This window comes from Typopeltis vanoorti, chromosome 4 (assembly GCF_054136105.1).
Source record: "Typopeltis vanoorti isolate ZY-2024b chromosome 4, IOZ_Tvanoo_1.0, whole genome shotgun sequence".
Lineage (NCBI taxonomy): Eukaryota > Metazoa > Arthropoda > Arachnida > Uropygi > Thelyphonidae > Typopeltis > Typopeltis vanoorti.
Window position 1 is genome coordinate 90,105,119 of NC_143552.1, and position 20,636 is coordinate 90,125,754.

Here is a 20,636-nt window from a genome sequence, read left to right on the forward strand (position 1 = left end):
GAAACAAGTTAAACAGCAGGAGCCCAGGAACTGAATCCTGGAGCACCTCACATTTTCTTGGGGTAAATAGCTATAATTCATGGAATTTTTAGGGAGGAGCTATAGTCCACAAACTTTTATTAACAATACTAAAAACACATTCATTGGAATGAGCAAAAACCTGGACTATGAAGCAACCAAAATCAGTTTTTTGTGCAACAATATCCTTACAGACATGCATAATGCTATGCATTATGGGAAGGATCACTACCCAGACTGGTTTCAACCTTTATGGAGGTCTCATCAGCTGGAGCCAGACCCAGAAGTGATACCAAGGTTGAAGTAATGCAGAAGTCATATTTCCATATACAAGTAGCTAAAACGTGTCACATTTTGAAAGAATGAGGGCAACCTCGCTCTACCATGGAGCATGATAGAACAAGGGAGACTCCTTAGCATATGTTTGGAACACATTCCATTGGTTCAAAATACTGCCCAGATACAACACTGTGTGAGATTCCAAACTCTCTGGCAATATCAGTAATTCTGTAGCCTTCTTCGAGCTTTCCAATAATTCTTCCATGTGTGAAATCATCTAGATGATGTCTTTGAGACATTACAATACATCCAAGTTTGCAACTTTATTCCTTCACGAAAAGAGCTTCCTTTAAACGCAATTCTTCACTTAGCACAGCTTTTTGCCTTTTATTCTGTTGAGTGCTACCAAGTGATCCCTTTGCATGCAATTCAAAAATTTGAATGTGTGGGTACTTTCTTCACAAAAAAGTCAGTTATGCAAATTGCCACAAGTTGATCCATCTGAATTTGTGGTTGTAATCTTCAGAAATAGTGTTCATCCTTAGGTTTTAGATACCAGTGTATATAATTGCCAAACAGTAATTGGTAATGTTGATATATTATATAATAGTAAAAATAAAGGAAATTGAAAATAACAAACATGGCGATAAAAAATTTAATGCCTAATTATTTACATAGATATAGAGCATAACATGTAATTGCGTAATGCTTATTTGCATAAAAAGCAAAAATTGTGTACTTTTTGTTTCTATTACAAATTTGTCCAATTAACAGTGTAGTGCTTATGCTTTCATGCTACATTTTCCATTTGAATATACAAGTTAATATTAACCTAATTTTTCAATTTGCTGGTTCTTGAAGATGTGGCTCACATAGACTTACATGTATATACTGTACATACGACATAATACAGTACAATGTATCTATGTTCCTAATTACAAAAGCAACTTTATTACAAGGAATGTACAGTTAGTTGCACTTTCTTGAATCAGTATTTTAAATCAAATACTGATTCATATATTTATAAAAATCAAATATTTTAAACATCTCATTTTTACCCAGTGATGTCATAAAAATGGAAGGATGTAACTCTTAGAGAACAAATCATCATTATCAAGGACTTGGCTAGTGTTGCAAAATGAAATAGCAAGGAAGTATGGAATATCAAAATTGCAAATGTCTCAAATCAAAACAAATGAGGAGGCAATCATGGATCAACTGATAGAAAATGCTAATCCAAACAAGAAATGCAAGACAAAAAAACAAAACAAATATGAAAAATTTATTTATTTATACTAGAAATTTATTAATAATATAACATTGCATAAACAAATGACTATGTACATTTATGTGGAAGATATTCATGATGCCAACATATGCAAATTTGGAGCCATGGCAACATTTTGTCCATCATCCTATAAGGTCTGTCCCAATAACTGCATATTTTATTATTATTATTACTTTTATTATAACGGTGTTCCCATGGAGTCAGAAGACTCATCGCTGGAGGCCCTACATTGATACACTAACCATTATTCACATAATGCCCATCATACTTCTTAAACCCATTCTTAGATGGAACACTCACAACTACCTCTGGCAATGCATTCCACACATTCACCACCCTCCAAGCAAAATATCTAACCCTAACACCCTTGTTAACCACACTCTTTACACAATTTCCAAGGATGACCTCTCGTTCTTTCCCTTCCTGCACTGTGTAGGAAAAAAGTCAAGAGTATCAGTCGTATATAACCCCTTTAATAACTTATATATGCTTCTATTATATCTCCTCGCTTATGCCTATCAGCTAGTTTTTGGAGCCCACAGACTTTCGATCTATCCTCATAGGAAACATTCTACTGATCTACAACCATATTTGTCACTTGCCTCTGGATCCTCTCCATTACTTCTTCATCATCAAGAAATCCAGGTAACCAGATGTGTGTGCAATAATCCAGATGTGGCCTTATTAATTCCTTATAAAATGGAACAATAACTTTCCTATCCCTGCTTGTCAGTGTTCTTCAATAACCATGTAATTTGATGTGCTGTTTTGGCCACCTTTGCAATATGCCTTCTAAACTTTAGTTCTCTGTCTACAATAATCGCTATCAACTTCTTGCAGTTCATTCCACTAATATAGTACATAGCATGTGACATCCTCCTCCTAAAATGCATCACCTTACACTTAGCCACATTAAACTACAGCAATTTTCCTTTGCCTATACTGCCTGCATATTTAAGCCATTCTTAAATATGCTGACAGTAACCCTAAGCTTTCTCTCATAATTAGCTTTGGCCTTCCTGACCACACAGGTCACCCTCCTTGCCTGTACTTTGTACTTCTCATGGGTATGCTGATCACCTTTTTCTTTATACTGCCTCCACAACATTTTCTTTATCTGCAACTCCTGCTTAATAATACTGTCATCCGTCTTACTTCTGCTTGATTTATCCTCCTGACTCTGGATGTACAGTCAAATATTGCTTTCCATAACACCATTTGATCTCCTATGCACCATCAACATCTCTCCTCCTTCAAATTCTCATGCCTCCATTTTGCTCGATATCATACAGGATTTTGTAGCATGCAGGACTTGCGGAATGTATGCGTCCCGGCGATTGTATATGTGGCAGGAGAAAGAAGGGGAAAAATGTATATGCGCAAAATGCAGGCAATGCAAGGAACTTGGTGATTTAGAAATGACCATAACTGACCTCGTTGAGTCAGAGACGGGAGATTCTCCATGTAGAGAGATGACGGGTATGATAGAGGGTGAGAGAAGTATGAATAAAATAAGAGTGGGGAGTATGGAAAGGTTGAATGATTCTGAAATTTTAGGAGATAGTCTCAATTGGGAGGATGAGTGGCAAACAAGAGTGGCTGACTTACAGAGAGATAGATGAGCTGAAAGAGCAGGTGGAATGTCCCGGGAATGAGATGAGAAGTGTGAAAGATGAAATTAAGCGAATAAGAGGAGGAGTGAGAGAGAGATGGAATGAGAGAATAGGAACAATAGTAGAGGAGAGGGATTGAGAGAGAGAGAGTTATGGGAATGATAGAAGAAGAGAGAATAGGAACAGTATAAGAGAGGGAATGAGAGAGAGTTATGGGAGTGATAGAAGAGGAGAGAATGGGAACAGTAGAAAAGAGAGAGAATGAGAGAGAGTTGTATGAATGATAGAAGAGGTGAGAATAGGATAAGTGGAAGGGAGAGAATGAGTGTCAGATATAGGAATGATAGAGGAGGAAAGAATGGAAACAACAGGAGAGAGGGAATGAGAGGAATGCAAGGGAGCACAGGGACTAGAGATAGAGTGATGTCACGAAGGCAGGTAAGTAGGGGAGCACAGAGAGAAACTGTTACAAGAGAGAGAGTGAGGGATGCATGTGAGCAATCAAGGAATATGGTGGTAAGAGGTGTAATGTATGGGGACTCCATGATCCGTGGTGTTCAAGATAGGATGCGTGAGGAGTGTTTGCCAGGAGGAACGATAGAAAGTGTGGTAAGTGCAATTAAGAGAGGTAAAAGGGTGGATGAGATGATTGTGATGGTGGGAACAAATGACTTGAGTGGTGGTGTAAATAGGGCAGCAAGAGATATGAGATTCTTGCTTGAGGCTGTACGAAAGAAGACACATAGAGGAAAGATAGTGTGTGTTGCCTAGGTACGATAATGTCGAGCTGAGCAGAAGAGTGGTGATATTGAATGACATAATAGTGAGAATGTGTCAGAAGAGAGGATTCGAATATGTGGATGCTTGGAGTGCATTTGAGAGCAGAGAGGAATTGTATGTGAGAGACCGCTTGCATTTGAATGAGGAAGGACGTAGGCATCTGGAGAGATTGCTGTTCTGAACGAGTCAGTGTGTCCCAGTGTGGATGGTAGCAGGGGTGGCCTCTTGTGGGAATGGGTACTTGGGAGAAGGGGGATGACATCAGGTAACAGTGAGCCCAGTGGAGTCTAGAGGGGATAATGCTGGGTTATAGAAACAATGGCATTTTTATGCTTTACACCAATGCCAGGAGTATTCGGAATTGGTGGCACTGATAGCATCAGCCTGGCCAAAGATTATTGGGATCACAGAGATGTGGTTGACAGAAGAGGATATAATAACAGGAATAGAAGTAGCAGGGTACAGCATTTTTCGGGATAGGAAGGAAAAGCATAGTGGTGGAGTGCTGCTTATGATAAGTGATGACTTATGTCCTCTAAGAATGTAGGCTTTGGAAGGCAGTGACACTAATGATTTTGAAAGCATATGGTGTGAGGTGGGCAAGACAGGATATTTAGTGGCGGGTGTTGCTACAGACCAAGGAGCACAGAGGGGTGGGGACCAGGAGATGTTGAGACAGTTGAGCGTGGCAAGTGCAAGAAGAACGATTGTTATGGGAGATTTTAACTACAGCAGTATAGATTGGGGAAAGGAAGATGCATGTAGCAATAAGGGAATAGAATTTCTAGAATTCTTGAGGGACAAATGTCTTAGGCAGCATGTAACAGAGGGAACAAGTGGTTCAAGAGTTTTGGATTTGGTTATATCATCAGAAGAGCTGATAATAACTGAGATGACATCTCTCCCACCAGTTGGAGAGAGTGACCATATGATTTTGACTTGGAAAATGAATAGACATGCAGGAGTATCAAAGAGACGCAAATGTATGTGGAATTATAAAGCATATGATTATAATAGTCAGACGTAAACTTGGGGAAATTTCGTGGAGGGAGGAATTGGAAGGGTGAGATATCATTAGTGCTTGGGAAATTGTGAAGGAATATTTGTTAGTAGCAATGGTAAGCTGTATTCCACGAGTGAAGAAAAGGACACAGTTTGGAGTAAAGTGGATGACAAACAATATTAAACAGGAGCTACATGCGAAAAAAGAGGCTATGGAAGAGATATAAGGAGACAGGTGAAGAGAAGATGCATGAAGAATATAAGACACGGGGCCAGAAGAGTCAATAGTATGGTAAGGAAGGCGAAACTGGAATATGAGAAAAGATTGGCCCTTAGATCCAAGTAAAATCCTAGGGAATTTTTTAGCTATGTGCCAATAGGAGGAGAAATGACTGTGGAAGAATGACATTGTGGGATAAAAATGGGATTAGAGTGACTGATGCAGAGGACATAGTGGAATTATTCAATGACCACTTTATTGGAGTATTTCATCATCCTGGAGGAGTCAATTTGAATACTAGAGGGACAGAGCAGGTTCGAGATTTAGAGGTGCAGGAGGAGTGTGTATTCCACATACTGAGTACTCTGGATGTTAGTAAAGCTGTGGAACTGGATGGTATTTCACCATGAGTTTTGAGAGAATGTGCTAATGAACTGACAGTGCGTTTGACCTGGCTTTTCGATGAAAGTCTGGCTGCGGGAAAGGTGCCCATGGAATGGAAGGAAGGTAAGATAGTGCGATTGCATAAGGGCAGTAGCAGACTGGAAGTGTCTAATTATAGGCCAGTTTGTGTGTCATCAGTAGTTAGTAAGATCTTGGAGAAAGTAGTGAGGTACCATATACAGCATTGGGCAGATAAGGGTAATGTTATCAGTGAGAGTCAACATGGATTTGTGAAGGGGCGTTCTTGTTTTAGCAATATGCTAGCCTTTTATGATAAAGTTACAAGAGCATTAGATGAGAGAAAGGCATATACTGCCATTTTTCTAGACTTAGCAAAGGCATTTGACAGGGTGCCACATGATAAGCTGATATTCAGGTTGCAGCACATGGGTCTGGATGTCAGATTGGTCAACTGGATTCAGGATTGGCTGTCCAATAGGTATCAGAGAGTTGTGTATGGTGGAGCAATATCAAACAGGCAGAAGGTTACAAGTGCGGTTCCACAGGGCTCAGTACTGGGACCTATATTGTTTAACCTTTATATCAATGGCATTGTCCGTGGATTGCAAGGGGATATTCTGTTATTTGCGGATGATGCGAAGCTGGAAAGGGTTATTAGTAATAGTGCAGATGTGGTAGCCCTGCAAGAGGATTTGAATAAGCTAGATAGATGGGCAAATGAATGGGGATGTTAGTTGTATGCAGCAAAGTGTAAGGTCTTGAGGTTTGTGACACATAGATGGGACGCTGCATACTCTATGGAAGGAGTTAAACTATAGGAAGTAGGAGAGACAAGAGATCTGGGTTTGATGATTGATAGAAACCTGAAATTCAGGGGACATATTGCAAAGATAGTGAAGGTAACACAGAGGATTGCTGCAATAATGAGAAGGACACTGACTGTAGAGATAAAATGATTATAATCATTTTATCTCTACAGTCAGTAGGTATTATACAACAGAATGATAATTATCATTCCATTGTATAAGACTCTGATCAGACCACACTTAGACTATTGTTCTCAGATCTGGTCCCCAGGATTTGAAGGGGATAAATGAACTGTGGAAAGTGTACAAAGGTGGATAACAAAGATGGTGTCGGGACTGTACAATGTTAGTTATGAGGATCGGCTGAGGGAGTGTAGACTGCAGAATTTGGTGGTTAGAAGAAGGAAGGGGGGGTGATATGATTGAGACTTTTAAACTGTTGAGAGGTGGTTATAGGGTTGACACTGGGGAGTTCTTTCGCTTGGTTGAACAGTGGGAAGGAGTCATGACAAGGGGCCATCCCTGGAAGTTACGAAAGGGAAATGTGAGAAAGAGGGTGAAGAGTAGTTTCTTTGCATGGAGGGTGGTTGAACCATGGAATGCATTGCTTGATGGAGTGGTGAGAGCGAGAATGTTCAAAGCATTTAAGGAGTGGTATGATGGACTGTGTTTCCTAGGAGGGACCTCTCTCGATGAGTCTTGATAGACTTGTGTTTCTTAGAAAGGACCTCCCACAATGAGTCTTTTGACTCCATGCTGGCCTAAATAATATTAATAATAATAATAACACTGCTGAAAGATGACTTTTTAGCTTGTCATAATCACCAGCCTTGTAAATCCACATATACTTCTTCTTAAAAGAAAATTCTGCACTTGTTATTCCAATTAACTATTATGCCTATGTTCATGTTAGTGATTTTAAATGACATATATAAGGTATATTTAGCAAACATCAGGAATGAGGTAAATATATTCTTTGTGAAATTTACTGTTATAATGGGTTACTATATTAGTTTCAAATAAGTAGCCCTATTAAACAGAATATCTGATATGCTATAGAATTTATAGACTTAAAACTATTTCAACAGATTCAATTCTGATTTGAGAAATACTATTTATTAATGAAACTATAGAATGAAAATCATAATGATTTTCATTTCATAGTGTTTTATATCATAACTGTGGCATGAAATAGTAAAAGTACCAGGAGTGAGGATGTACTTGCAACTGATGTATATTTCTTGAATCTTACAACTGATGTTGTAAGATTCAAGAAATATACAGTGGTTAATTTAGTGTAAAGTGGATGACAAACAATAACAAACAGGAACTGCAGGTAAAAAAGAGGCTATGGAAGAGATATACAGAGAGGGGGTGGAGAGCAGATGCCTGAAGATTATAAAATTCAAGCCAAGAGAGTGACTAGTATGATAATAAAGGCAAAACTGGAATAGGAGAAGAAATTCAGATCCAAAGAGAATCCTAAGGAAATCTTTCATTATGTGGCCAGTAGGAGGAGGAATGATTGTGGAAGAATGATATTCTTGGATAAAAATGGGAATAGAGTGACTGATGCAAAGGACATAGTGGAGTTGTTCAATAAATAAACACTTTATTAGAGTATTTCATCATGGAGAAATAAATTTTAATACTAGAGGAGATAGGGCAAGTTCGAGGTTTAGAAGTGGAAGAAGAGCATGTATTTCGAATACCAAGTACTCTGGATGTCAGTGAGTTTAAAGTGTAGTCATAGACAAAGTGTTTACCAAGTGCTGTTCTATGATCTTATTTATAGTAGTCAAACTGGCAGTATAACCAAATTAGAATTTCTAAACATCTGGCCCCTCAGGCCAGATGTTTTCACTTCATTAAGCCTCTAACATGCATCACAGAATCAGTGAAAAAAAAAATACCTTACTTCACCAAAGTAAATACAAAAAAAAAAAAAAACAATCTCTTCCTGGAATCTGCTTAAAATCTTTTGAGGTTGTACAAAAAAAAAAAAAAAAACAGAGAGGTTATGATAATGACAAGCTGAGCAGAAGAGCAGTAATAATGAATAGTATAATAGTCAGAATGTGTCAGAAGAGAGGATTGGAATATGTGGATGCTTGGAGGGCATTTGAGGACAGAAAGGAACTGTATGCGAGAGACCACTTGCATTGGAATGAGGAAGGACGTAAGCATCTGGAAAGATTGCTGTTTTCTGAACAAGTCAGTATGTCAACAGGGAAACTAGAATTCCCAGGGTGGATGGTAGCAGCGGTGGCCTCTTGTGGGAATGGGTACTTGGGGGAAGGGGGACAACATGGTAACACTGAGTCCAGTGGGGGTCAAGAGGGAACAATGATAGATATAGAAGCAGTAACATTTTTATGCTCTATGCTAATGCGAGGAATATCCGAAATAAAGGAGATGAATTGGTGACGCTGATAGCATCAGCCTGGCTAAAGATTATTGGGATCTCTTAGATGTGGTTGACAGAGGATGATATAATAACAGGTATTGAAGTGGCAGAGTACAGCATTTTTCGGCAGGATAGAAAAGGAAAACGTGGTGGTGGAGTACTGCTTATGATAAGTCATGACTTATGTCCTCTAAGAATGTAGGCTTTGGAAGGCAGTGACACTAATGGTTTTGAAAGCATATGGTGTGAGGTAGAAGTGGCCAAGACAGGATATTTAGTGGGGTGTTGCTATAAACTAGGGAGCACAGAGGGTGGGGAGCAGGAGATGTTTAGGCAGTTGAACTTGGCAAGGCAAGAAGAATAACTGTTATGGGAGATTTTAACTACAGCAGTATAAGTTGGGAAGAGGAAAATGCATGTAGTAATAAGGGAATGGAATTTCTAGAAGTCTTGAGGGACAAATGTCTTAGGCAATATGTAACAGAGGGAACAAGAGGTTCAAGAGTTTGGGATCTGATCATAGCATCAGAAGAGCTGATAATAAGTGAGATGACATCTCTCCCACCAGTTGGAGTGAATGAACCATGTGGTTTTGACTTGGAAGATGAACAGTCATGCAGGTGTATCAAAGAAAAGGGAATGTGTGTGGAATTATAAGGCAGGTGATTATAATAGTCTTAGATATCAACTTGCGACAGTTCCATGGAGGGAGGAATTGGAAGGGTGAGATATCATTAGCACTTGGGAAATTGTGAAGGAATATTTGTTAGCAGCAATAGTAAGCTCTATTCCACGAGTGAAGAAGAGGACACAATTTGGTGTAAAGTGAATGACAAACAATATCAAACAGGAACTGTAGGTGAAAAAGAGATTATGTAAGAGATATAAGGAGAGGGGTGGAGAGCAGATGCATGAGGAATATGTCTCAGGCCAGGAGAGAGAGTGACTAGTATGGTGAAGAAGGCAAAACTGGAATACGAGAAGAGATTGGCACTAAGGTCCAAAGAAAATCCTAGGGAATGTTTTGGAAGAAAGACATTGTGGGATAAAAATGGAATTCGAGTGACTGATGCAGAGGACATAGTGGAGTTGTTCAATAAACACTTTAATGTAGTATTTCATCCTGGAGAAGTAAGTTTTAATACTAGAGGGCTAGGGCAGGTTCAAGGTTTAGAGGAGAGTGCGTTTCAAATACTGAGTACTCTAGATGTCATTACTGACATCCAGAGTATTCGGCTATGGGACTGGATGGTATTTCATCAAGGGTTTGAGAGAATGTGCTAAAGAACTGATAGCTCTGTTGACCTGGCTTTTCAATGAAAGTCTGGCTATGGGAAAGGTAACCAAAGAATGGAAGGAAGGTAAGATAGTGCCATTGCATAAGGTAGCACACTGGCCTGTCTAATTATAGGCCAGTTCGTGTTTCATCAGTAGTTGTTAAGATCTTGGAGAAATTAGTGAGGGACCATGCCGGCCTGGTTGCCCGAGTGGTTAGTGTAACTGCTCTCCAGTTACACTAACCACTCGCTAATCATGCCCTGGGCATGCATGTTTGTGATTGTCTGTGAAAATACTAGTGGTGGTGGTGGTGGACAGTAGATGGTATTGGTGTAGACGATGAGGTTGAGTGGTAGAGACGGAGAGTTGTAGAGTAGGTGCCCTCCCTTGATCAGTTTATGCACTCCCTGGAGGTGTCAAATAATAATAATAATATACAGCATTGGGTATTTGAAGGTAGTGTTATCTGTGGGAGTCAACATGGATTTGTTAATGGGGCACCCTTGATTTAGTAATATGATTGCCTTTTATAACAATGTTACAAGAGCAGTTCATGAGGGAAAGGCATATACTGGCATTTTTTTTGGATTTTGCAAAGGCATTTGACAGGATGCCACATGATAAGCTGATATTTAAGTTGCAGCAACACATGAGTTTAGATGTTGGGTTAACCAACAGGATTCAGGATTGGCTATGTGATAGGTATCAGAGAGTTGTGTATGCTGGGGCAACATCAAGGAGGCAGAAGGTTACAAGTGGGTTCCACAGGACTCAGTACTGGGACCTGTATTGTTTAACCTGTATATTATTATTATTATTATTATTCCTGATACCTCCAAGGAGTTCGAAGACTCGTCGCGGGAGGACACCTACAACTGTCTCAACTACTACACCGAACCTCTACTACGAATCATCTCGATCAATGCCATCTACCACTCACCTCCACCACTACCACACTAGTATTTTCTGTCTGTAAATTGCGTGTGTTCTGAAGGGCCGATTTGTCTGTATGCGGGATGAAAAACCCGAGTTTCTGGGAGAAAAAACCCTGCTACCTCCGTATGAGATCGGCTAACTCACCTTCGATTGAAATCGTCCAGATAAAGATTCCTCCTGTCGCGACGAGAATCGAACTTGAATATTCCACTGCAATCCATTGACAATGTCATTGACAATGATATTGTCAATGGATTGCAGGGGAATATTCAATTGTTTGCAGATGACTTGAAGCTGGGAAGGGTCATTAGTAATAGTGCAGATGTAGCAACTCTGCAAAAGGATTTGAATAAACTAGACAGATGGGCAGGGGTATCAGTTTAATGCAGCAAAATGTAAAGTCTTAAAGTTGGGAATACATCGATGGGAGGCTGCTTATTTGAATGAAGGAAGCAGGGGAGACAAGAGATCTGGGGGGTGATGATTGATAGAAAACTGAAATTTGGGGGAGTATATTGCAAAGGTGATGAAGGTAATCCAGGGGGGTTTGCTGCAATACTGAGAAAGATGCTGACCTGCAGAAATGTTCCATTGTATAATACCCTGATCAGCCCACACTTAAACTACTGTTCTCAAATTTGGTCCCCAGGATTTTAAGGGGATAAATTAACTGTGGAAAGGGTACAGAGGCAGATAACAAAGATGGTTTTGGAACTGTACAATGTTAGATATGAAGATCAGCTGACGGAATGTGGACTGCAGAGTTTGGTGGATAGAAGAAGGAGAGGTGATATAATTGACACCTTTAAACTGTTGAGAAGTAGTTACAAGGTTGACACTGGAGAGTTCTTTCACATAGAACAGTGGGAACGAGTGATGACAAGGGGCCATCCATGGAAGTTATGAAAGGAAGCTGTGAGCAAGAGGGTGAGGAGTGGTTTCTTTGAGTGGAGGGTGGTTAAACCATGGAATGCATTGCCTGATAGAGTGGTGAGAGCAAGAACAGTCAATGAGTTCAAGGAGGGTATGATAGACTTCGTGTTTCCTAGGGAGAACCCTCCCACAATGAGTCTCTTGACTCCATGGAAGCCTGAATTATTATTATTACCACCCCAAAACTTCATGGAGTCAAAGACTTATCTGGGAGGTCCTTTTATCACGCACGTAGCTCATCATACCGTGTTTTTAAACACATTCAAACTCTTTGCAGACACCACATTCTCAGGCAAGGCATTCCAATCATTCACAACTCTGCACGAAAAAAACCTGCCTCTCACTCCTCTACTCACACCCTCTTTATACAGTTTCCAGTGATGACCTCTGGTCCTCCCCTGATCTCCCACTATTCTCTGTAAAACTTCTCCGGCATTGATCCTATAACAACCCCTTACCAACTTGTAGGTCTCTATCAGACTCTGCAAATTATCTTGTCAATCTTTCCTCATACTCGACATTCCAGAGGTCAGAAACTACCTTAATCAGTCTCCTTTGGACCCTTTCCAACATCTCTTTATCCTTCTGAAAACCCGGTGACCAAATCTGGGCAGAATAGACCATGTGTGGCCTAATCCAAGCCTTATACAACGGAACAAGAATCTCCCTACTTCTACACGTCAGTGTCCTTCGCATCATTCCCAGAAGCCTTTGTGTTGTCTTCACAATTTTGGCAATGTGTCCCCTAAATTTTAGATCCTTATCCACTATCACCCACCAGATCTCTTATTTCCTCTACTTCCAACAATATATTCTCACCAAGCATAAATTCTGCATCCCATCTTTGTTTTCCAAATTTTAAAACCTTACATTTTGCAACATTGAACTCACATCCGCATTTGTTTGCCCGATCACTCAATTTATTCAAGTCTTCTTGCAAGGCCACAACATCTTCACTATTCTTTATGGTTCGTCCCAACTTTGCATCATCTGCAAACAACTGAATATCTCCATCCAAATCTTCGCCAATATCATTAATATACAAGTTAAATAGTAATGGCCCTAAAACAGACCCCAGAGGCACTCCACTAGTGACTTTCTTTTCCTGGATATTGCACTCCCATACACAACTTGTTGATACCTATCAGATAGCCAGTCTCCAATCCAATGCACTAATCTAATATCCAACCCCATCTGCTCTAGTTTGACTGTCAACTTATCATGAGGTACTCTATCAAAAGCTTTTGCGAAATCCAAGTATATTACTGTGTATCCTTCTCCTCTGTCCAAGGAAGCACTTTATTGTAATAAGTAAGTAGATTGCTAAAACATGACCTCCCTTTAGCAAATCCATGCTGTCCATCAAAGATTATACCATTGTTGTCAACCCAACTCTGGATCCTAGTTCTCACAAGCTTCTCCAACAACTCAACCACAACACCTGACACACACAGATAGGCCTATAGTTTGATGCTTGAGTTCGATCACCTCCTTTATGAAGTCGCACAATCTTGCCCTCCTTAGGAACTTGACCAAGTGCAAGACTCGTATTAAAAATATATGTCAAGGCAGGTGTCAACTCTCTGGCACATTCCTTCAGAATATGCGGTGATATATTATCAAGTCCCACCGCCTTATAACATCTAGTTTACTCAACTCCCCATACACCTCTTGCTCACCCAGTCAGTCTCTCCTCCCTATCACCAACTGTTCTCAATCCCTCCATGAAGTCACATTCACAAGATTGAAAGATCTTTATGAACTGTTCATTAAGTATCTCCACCACACATTCTGCATCAGCTGTCTTTATACCATTTTCTCCAATCAATGTCATCCTTCCATAATTATTTTTTCTTTTGCTGGCTACATATCGAAATAATTCCTTAGGATTCTTTTTGGCTTCATTAGCCAACTGCTGTTCATACCTCTCTTTAGCTACCCTCACCAACCAAGTCACCCTCCTTGCTTGCTTGGTCTTTGTAGACCTCATAGAATTGGTTATTTCCACTTCTCTTCTGCGGCCTCGACAGTGCCCTTTTTCTCTATATTGCATGCTTAATCTCTTTATTCGTCCATTTCACACGCACCTTATTTAACCTTCTCACCCTTGGAATACATTTAGACATTGCATCTACTAAACAGTTTTTGAAAATCCCCCAAGCTGCATTGATCTCTTTTCCAGCTAACTCCTCATTCCACACTACACCCGCAAGCTGTCTCCTGAGCTCTTCATAATCACCCCCCCCCCTTGTAGTTCCACATATACTCTTTTCTCACAGAGGTCCTTGCACTGCTGGCAACTACCCAAGTAATCACGTCATGGTCACTCTCACTAATTGGTGGATGATTTGACACCTCATTCTCTGATGAGATGACCAAATCCAAGACCCTTAATCCTCGTGTGCCCTCTGTTACATACTGTCTGAGGTAGTTATCTTTCGAAAATCATTTTCTTTACTTCCAGTTGCTATCTCATCATTTTAGTCTATATTGCCATAATTAAAATCACCCATAATGATCACCCTTTTTGTTATTTACTTGGCTAATTTGATTATACATTTCATTATCACCACCATCCACATTACCTGGTCTATAACAAATTCCCACCAAGTCTTTGATTCCATTCACCTCTATCTCACAACATACTGCCTCAAAACCACTGGCACTATTTCCCTCTTCCATCTCTACTTTATATGGACATAACTCTTTATCATCAATAGCAGTCCCCCTCCCTTTTTATCCCTTCTGTCCTCACGAACCACACCATACCCTTCCATCTCTATTCCTGACAGGATGTCATCCTCTTCCAACCATGCCTCACTTATTCTGACAATTTTTGGGTGAACAGACGCAATTAGTGCAACCATTTCATCTGCCTTGTTTCTTATACTTCTAGCATTAGTATACAAACACAACAGCTCATTTCTGGATCTACAGCTAGTTCCACTGATACCACTCACTCGATGTGATCTCTCCATGCTCAACTGGGGCCATTTCCCTTTCTGCTTCTTCATTTTAAAACCCTTTTCAATTCCAACTGTTTACTCTTGATCCCTGGTCATCCCATTCCTTTTCTGACTACACATGCTTACCTCCTCTTTGAGCATCCACCTTTCTCATGCTGTGTACCCCTGTCCACCCTGAGCCTCCCCGTTTCCCTGCTCCTCTTGCACACCCATTCTCTCATTTTCTATACTCATACCACTCACTTCCCCATTCATAACCACCTCTGCAATCTCTCCTGTCTTACTCTTCTGCTCTTCCACATCACTTCCCACTCGATCTGATTCATTCTCTCTATTCACTTCTCTACCTTCCAGCAGCAGTCTCTCCAAGCGACTCACACCATAACCACTCAGATGCAGTCCATCACTCCCATACAGCTCACTTCGTTCCTCAAACTCAATCCACACATTAACAAACTGTACTCCCGTCTACTCACACATTTCAGCCATCATATCATTCATAATCCTTGCTCTCTGTCTCATTTCACCACAGTCATACCTAGGCAATATGCTAACTACCCTTCCTGTCACACTATTCTCTTTTATCCTTCTAAGCAGCCTCCTGATATCCATTCTGACACACTCTTTGTCCGTTCTCAAATCATTTGTACCTATTAATACTATTAGCTCTTTTGCTCGCTTCTGCCTCATATCCAATGCCTCAATCACTCTACTCATTTTAGCGCCTGGAAAACATACCTTGTGCATTTTATCCTCCAGCACACCTTTAATAATGGAGTCGCCATACAACGCCACTCGCTCATCTTTCGTTAACTCTTTCATGCCATCATTATTTATTTTGATAGTTTTTACCCGAATTTTCTTCATTTCATTCTGCATCCATTTCATTTCTTGCCTCATCCAATCCATTTCAACTTCCGAATCTCACGACACATTCTCTTTATCATTCAATCTTTCTAACTCTCGACCCCCTCTTCTCACTTTCACTCTCATTCATCCTTGTTGGAATAATAATAATACGTTACCACTCCTCAAGTCCTCATTCAGATCATATTTTGCACACACCCTCCTTCCATCCATCCACCTTAAATATCTGTAATTTATCTACATAATCAAATGAATTCATATAGCACACCTCACATTTCATGAAATGACTGAAATTCAAAATTAAATTTCTGCAAATACGAAAATACTGCTATCTTTCCTTCACCAGTTACAATACTAAGCTCTAAGTTTAATGATTTCATAAACAAACTTAGACTAACAAGCCCCCACTAGAAACATTGCAAGCACACAACTTTTACAGCAACTCTTACTTATAAACACACAATTATTTACAATTAATTATTCCAAAAACTTATTTAAAATGGGAGCATTCTTTACACAAACATTCCAACAAATACCTCCTGCCCCTATATCAAGTTGGAAGTGATAAAGAGCAAGGCTAATATTGTAGTGCTTCAAAGTTTGTTGAATGTGTTAGGATAGTTGGTAGGCTCAGAAATATGGTTTATGGCTGATGCATCTAAGTGAAAAACTTGATATATTTTTGTGAGCAGCAAATACAGCAGCTACACAGTTAAGGTTATTATTATTATTATTATTATTCAGGCCTCCATGGAGTCAAAAGACTCTTCGTGGGAGGTCCTTCCTAAGAACATAAAGTCTGTCAAAATTCATCGAGGGGAGGTCCCCCCTTAAGAAACACAAAGTCTATCATACCGCTCATTAAACTCATTGATCATTCTCGCTCTCACCACTTCATCAGGCAATGCATTCCACGGTTCAACCACCCTCCACGCAAAGAAACCACTCCTCACCCTCTTGCTCACAGTTTCCTTTCATAACTTCCAGGGATGGCCTCTTGTCATCACTCCTTCCTGCTGTTCAACCAAGCGAAAGAATTCCTCAGTGTCAGCCCTGTAACCACCTCTCAACAGTTTAAAAGTCTCAATCATATCACCTCTCCTTCTTCTATTCACCAAACTCTGCAGTCCACATTCCCTCAGCCGATCCTCATAACTATCCTTGTACAGTCCTGAAACCATCGTTGTCATCCGTCTTTGTATCCTTTCCACAGTTAATTTATCCCCTTCAAATCCTGGGGACCAAATCTGAGAACAGTAGTCTAAGTGTGGTCTGATCAGAGACTTATACAACGGAATGATAACCCTTTTATCTCTGCAGGTCAGTGTCCTTCTCATAATTGCAGCAATCCTCTGTGTTACCTTCACCACCTTTGCAATATGTCCCCTAAATTTCAGGTTTCTATCAATCATCAACCCCAGATCTCTTGTCTCTCCTACTTCCTCCAGTATAACTCCTCACATAGAGTATGCAGCATCCCATCGATGTTTCCCAAACCTCAAGACCTTACATTTTGCTGCATTAAACTGGCACTCCCATTCATTTGTCCATCTATCTAGCTCATTCAAATCCTCTTGCAGGGCTACCACATCTGCACTATTACTAATAATCCTTCCCAGCTTTGCATCATCCGCAAACAACTGAATATCCCCTTGCAATCCACTGGCGATCTGTCCGCATGGTTAGCCTAGTGGCTTTGCTCTTCGCAACCATATGACTGGGAAAGGAGTGTCCTAGGTTCAATTCCCATTAACGATGTGAGGAGCTGAAGGATCTTCCTCAGCCATAGCCAAGTTAGCCAGTCTTGGGCGTGGACAGCAGGGTTTTTTCCGCCAGTTTATCTGGCGTTTTTCATCCCGCAAGCAAAGAAACCGGCCCTGTGAACACACACAGGAATGCAGCCAGGAATACTTCGAGGTATAGGGGTGACCATTCTATCCTCGTATTTCGGTTACAAAATCCAAGCATGCTTGGAGGGTTGTGGGCCTTAAAGGCCTGTTAAAGCCATTGAGATAGATAGAATCCATTGGCAATGTCATTGATATAAAGGTTAAACAATATAGGTCCTAGTACTGAGCCCTGTGGGACCTCACTTGTAACCCTCTGCCTCCTTGAAACTGCTCCACCATACACAACTCTCTGATATCAGATAGCAAAGGTAAAATTGGTATGTGAGGCATTAGATCATCAATGTTTACATCTGTGACTAGATATGGACTGCGGATAGCACTTGATTCACAGATATGAATGGGGTGATTTAATTGAGGTATGCATCCTATCCTAGAAGATTTAACACAGTGACACTCATTTTGGTTGTGTTGTGGAAATTGTGTAGAGAATTGGCGAGGAAGAGAGTATGGGTGAAGCTGATATGTTGAATTAATTTAAGGGCAGATTTGATAGAAATATACAAGTTTAGAATTGATCTCATGTAATAAATATATATACTCCATATGGACCTTAATAATATTAACTGAAAGATAATATATGTCCAAACAGCATATAAAAGTATGATAAATTGGATTAAAATGTTATTTTAGTGAAATGTGCTGAAAATAAACATTAAACATCAGAATACAGAAGTTAAAATAACATTTAACTAAAACTTCAGTTATACATTATACGATGGCATTATGAATGAGCAGACTAGAAAAAAAAATTCCAAATCCTGGGATCTAGATCTAGAGTGCACTACACAATAGCAAATTTTGAATCTAAACAAACTTCAATATTTATAGCAAAATAATCTGGGTGAACAACAATCCTAATAAAAACCTGGACTAAACAGAACAAACAAGTACAAGAAACGCTGTTCATGATCAGATACACTACTTAGTCATTTTTCTGCTTTGCTTGCTCACCAACTTAAAGATTTTTATATCTTGCTCTGACATATTCTATACTGATGGTTGACAGAGCAAAGTTCCTACTTTTCTGTGTCTTCCTTTTATTCTTACCTATACATTTTCAGAAACATTTGACTATGCCACTCTTCTTGGGCTTCCATTTCTCTTTGAACTTCAGTTAATTTATTTTCTAAATGTCCAATTTTTTCTTGGGATTTATCAAACAATGGTCGGAGTTCCTGATACCTATAAAGAAACACAGTCAATTTAATTATAAAGATTTTTATATATATTTGCTAAAACTAGACTTGTTGCTGTTGAAATAATGAACAGAATAATGATATTCCAGTTTACTATCTCAGTCAAAGAAACGTCATCTGGGATACAATATTAAAATTGTAATGATACACAAATAACACAAGAATAAAGTGAAAAATATTCAGCTGTAAGACTAATTAATATCTTTCACTTTATGTTTTCACTAAGTCTAAAGTCCTAAGATCTGGTGAACTCTGTGAACATTGACAGACAGCCTTGACTGGTAGGAAGGAGGTCTAAGAATTAAACTTTCGAAATATTGGGAAGTTTCACACAACCTGTTGTTGTTCTTTCGGTTGTGCCACAAAGGTGCAAATCTTAATAAATATTGTGAAACTTCCCAATATTTGGGAAGCAGTTAATTCTTTCCAATATTTGGGAGACAGATCTAGTTTGGGTCCTTCAATTGAAAAACACCTGAGTTCAGTTCTCGTTGTGATGAGAAGAAACTTTATATGAGCTTTTTCAGTTGAAAGTGAGTTAACTGATTTCATACAGCGGCAATAGGGGGATTCACCCCCCCCCCCCAGAGACTTTGGGTTTTCATCCTGCAGACAGATCAACTAAGAGAACAGAGTTTACAGGCAAAAAAATGCTATTGGTGCTGAGTAGTAGATGACATTATGTGTTGAAAATAGTTGTGTAGTTGGAGAATTATGTAGGAGAGACAGAGTTGTGTTTAGTGGAGTAGTGTGCCTTTCCACAGTGAGGCTTTAGATTATTTGGAGGTGTCATATAATAATAGTAATTTGTTTGATATTTGAATCTGCTGTGATTGAAAACAAAAAAAAAGCAGTCTGTTGAGTTTGTATTTGCTACAATGACCATAGCAGTTTTTATTTTTTACTTCACTTCACAAAATCAATGCAAAGTGTCCAAATGCATCATCAGATAAATCTGACCATAACTGGGGTAGCAATTTTTTAACATTTTTAATGCAGCAAAATGTAAGGTCTTGAGGTTTGGGATACATCGATGAGATGCTGCACACTCTATTGGAGGAGCTATACTGGAGGAAGTAGGGGAGACAAGAGATCTGGGGTTGATGATCGATAGAAACCTGAAATTCAAGGGACATATTGCAAAGGTGGTGAAGGTAACAGAGGATTGCTGCAATAATGAGAAGGACACTGACCTGCAGAGATAAAAGAGTTATCATTCCGTTGTATAAGACCCTGATCAGACCACACTTAGACTATTGTTTTCTCAGATTTGGTCTCCAGGATTTGAAGGGGATAAATTAACTGTGGAAAGGGTACAAAGGCAGATAACAAAGACAGTTTCAGGACTGTATAATGTCAGTTATGAGGATCGGCTGAGGGAATGTGGACTGCAGAGTTTGGTGAATAGAAGGATGAGAGGTTATATGATTGAGACTTTTACTGTTGAGAGGTGGTTACAGGGTTGACACTGGAGAGCTCTTTCGCTTGGTTGAACAGCAGGAAGGAGTGATTGCAAGAGGCCATCCCTGGAAGTTACGAAAGGAAACTGTGAGCAAGAGGGTGAGGAGTGGTTTCTTTGTGTGGAGGGTGGTTGAACCGTGGAATGCATTGCCTGATAGTGTGGTGAGAGCGAGAACGGTCAATGAGTTTAAAGAGTGGTATGATAGACTTTGTGTTTCCTAGGAGGGGACTATCCACAATGAGTGTAGATAGACTTGTGTTTCCTAAGAAG

At 39.7% G+C, this 20,636-nt stretch overlaps 1 protein-coding gene across 5 annotated transcripts in view; it reads right to left on the bottom strand.

Annotated features, from left to right (window-relative positions):
- The window catches only part of LOC150107489 (protein quick-to-court-like), a 191,847-nt gene that overhangs the window by 6,647 nt on the left and 164,564 nt on the right, over positions 1-20,636 (bottom strand). For all 5 annotated transcript variants that reach the window (XM_090391340.1, XM_090391341.1, XM_090391338.1 and 2 more), the window contains one exon: positions 18,756-18,890. In XM_090391340.1, coding sequence (XP_090247466.1) covers positions 18,756-18,890 — 135 coding nt within the window. The remainder of the gene's footprint in view (positions 1-18,755; positions 18,891-20,636) is intronic.